General features: G+C 59.8%; 1 protein-coding gene across 1 annotated transcript in view; it reads right to left on the reverse strand.

The window, feature by feature from the left end:
• The window catches only part of PERM1 (PPARGC1 and ESRR induced regulator, muscle 1), a 5,432-nt gene extending 3,127 nt beyond the window's left edge, over positions 1 to 2,305 (reverse strand). Inside the window, exons 1-2 of the mRNA XM_017744100.1 lie at positions 1,363 to 2,305; positions 187 to 303 (exon numbers count right to left, since the gene is read on the reverse strand). Coding sequence (XP_017599589.1) covers positions 187 to 303; positions 1,363 to 1,960 — 715 coding nt within the window. The 5' untranslated portion in view covers positions 1,961 to 2,305. The remainder of the gene's footprint in view (positions 1 to 186; positions 304 to 1,362) is intronic.
• Positions 2,306 to 2,311: the final 6 nt, after the last annotated feature.

A 2,311-nucleotide genomic window follows, 5' to 3' on the forward strand; every position in this document is an offset into this window, starting at 1 on the left:
AAGCACAAAGGAAGCGAGCAGGAGCCGGGAGCGGAGGAGACAGAAAGCATGGAAAGCACTTGGGAAAAGCAGGAAAACGCTGCACTTCCCCACAGGCAGCTGCAGGTATAAATATCCCAGCTTTTCTCCCTGCCAAGTGCCCCCCAGAGCCCTTCCCACCCCTCTCCAGGCGGGCACTGTACGTACTGGTCTTCCAGGCATCCGGAGCCTGCAGGTCAGATGTCTTCACGGCCCAGGACGCGAAGGCGCAGAACACGAGGCACATGTCCTTGTGGCTCAGCACCCGGGGGTTCTCTGCTGCCCCTGCCACGAGAGGAGCACGAGCTCTGGGGGCTTTGTGCCACCTCCTCTGCCTCCCCTCCCCGCCCTCTGGGACAGCAAATCCCTGGTGCTCCCAGGGAATCGTCCCTGAAGGTGTTTTTGCAACAGAGGTGCAGTCAGAGGGGTCTGGCCAGGGCTCGGGCGCAGTCCCGAAGGACAGTGGCTCATCTGTCACCCCTCTCAGTCTCACACTTTGTTAAAAACGCCAGGGAAATGTTTGTTAAAGCCACCCCAGGCTGCCTCACCACCTCCCTGAGGATCTCCCCAGCTCTCTCTGGAGGCTGGAATTGGGTCTGGGGAGCAGATTTAGGACAGAGCAATTCCTGGGGCCTCGGGCAAGCTCCCCTTGCTGTCGCCGAGGTCCCGAGGCGCAGCCAGCTCTGGGACAGCATCCGAGAGTGCTCAGCATCCCTCCGTGCATCCCACCCCACCCCACTCCTGCTCCCTGCCTCCTCCAGGGACGAGGACATCCCTGAGGGCCCGGCGCTCCCTGCCCCGCTGCCGTTCCAGCCTGGAACAACTTGCAGGCCTATGTCAAGATCAGGTTCTTCTTGCTCCTACTCATTTGATCAGGCTTTCAATTAAAACCGGCTTGTTAATCAGCTGTGACCACCCCAAAGGGGTTTTTCTCCGTGCAAACAGACTGGAAGCTCGATTTTGAGGCTCCCTTCGGGATGGCTCCCTCGTTGTTTGGGTTTAATATTAACTCTGAGGCTCTGAGCATCATTTAAGCTCAAAGATAAATCCCTGCCTGTCCTCATGGGCCAAACTTCTCCCTTTATTCCCATTTCTCCCACCTGCCTCCAGGAACAGGCAATGTCCAGGTGACCTCTGAGGCCTCTGGAGTGGGTTTTACAATCCCAAATTTTACCTGCTCATGCCTGCAGTGCTGGGGGACCTGGCCAGCAGCACCCGCTTGGCACGGGGACAGAGGGAGGGAGCATCCCAAGGGAGAGCCAGAGGGGACAGAGGGAGCATCCCAAGGGCCAGCCAGGGTGACACAGCCTGGGCCATGTCCCTGCAGGGGACAACGGGGTTTACCTCTCAGGGCCAGGGCCGTGCCTGCATCTCCCGGCCACACCTGGGCTCCTCCCAGCGGGACCAGGGCGAGCTTCTCTCCGGATCCTCTGGGCACCAGGGCCTGGGATGCTGGGGCTTGGCCTCCTCCCAGCTGGATTTGCCTTTGCAGCAGGGACTTCAGAGCCCCCACAGCTTTCTTCACCTCGGAGGCCGGAGCCATTGAGAAAATCCCTCTCCAGCCCATCCTGCTCTGGGCTCTCTCTGGGAAGCAATGTCCATACACGTCAGGGATTGGGATAAACACGGTGTCCTTGCCTGTAGCCGGGCTGGGATCCTCCTTTTGCAGCCCAGCATGGTCCAAGCTGCTGAACTTCTTCCTTTTCCTGTCTTTAGCTTTGCCTTTTTTCCTGCTTCCTTCTGGTTCGTTGAAAAAGTGCTCGTACAGCTCGGGCCAGCAGAATTCCCTTTGCAAGGGGGATTTCCACCCCTCCACGGAGCTCCCCAGCTCGTCCTCCTCCTCCTGGGAATCACAGAACAAGTAATCGTACATCTCGGGCCAGGTCACATCCAGAGAGCTGGGCCTGGCAGAGGCCCCATCGGCAAAGCACAGGGGGCTCATCTCCCTGGGGGTCTCAGCTGCAGCTTCCCAAGGGATCCCAGCCGCAGGAATCGGGGGGATCCCAGCTGTGGGCTCGCATGGGATCTCAACGGCCGGAATCCTGGGGATCTCAGCTGCGGGGATCCTGGGGATGTCGACTGCAGGACTCCCGGGGGTCCCAGCTGCAGGCTCCCAAGGGATCCCCACTGGAGGAATCCTGGGGATCCCAGCTGCAGCTTCCCAAGGGATTGCTACAGGTTTCCTGGGAATCACAGCTGCAGGCTCCCAAGGGATCCCAGCTGCAGGAACTGCAGGGATCTCTGAGGGCTTCCTTGGAATCTCAGCTGCAGGAGCTGCAGGGATCTCAGCAGC

This window comes from Corvus brachyrhynchos, unplaced genomic scaffold (assembly GCF_000691975.1).
Source record: "Corvus brachyrhynchos isolate BGI_N302 unplaced genomic scaffold, ASM69197v1 scaffold68, whole genome shotgun sequence".
Lineage (NCBI taxonomy): Eukaryota > Metazoa > Chordata > Aves > Passeriformes > Corvidae > Corvus > Corvus brachyrhynchos.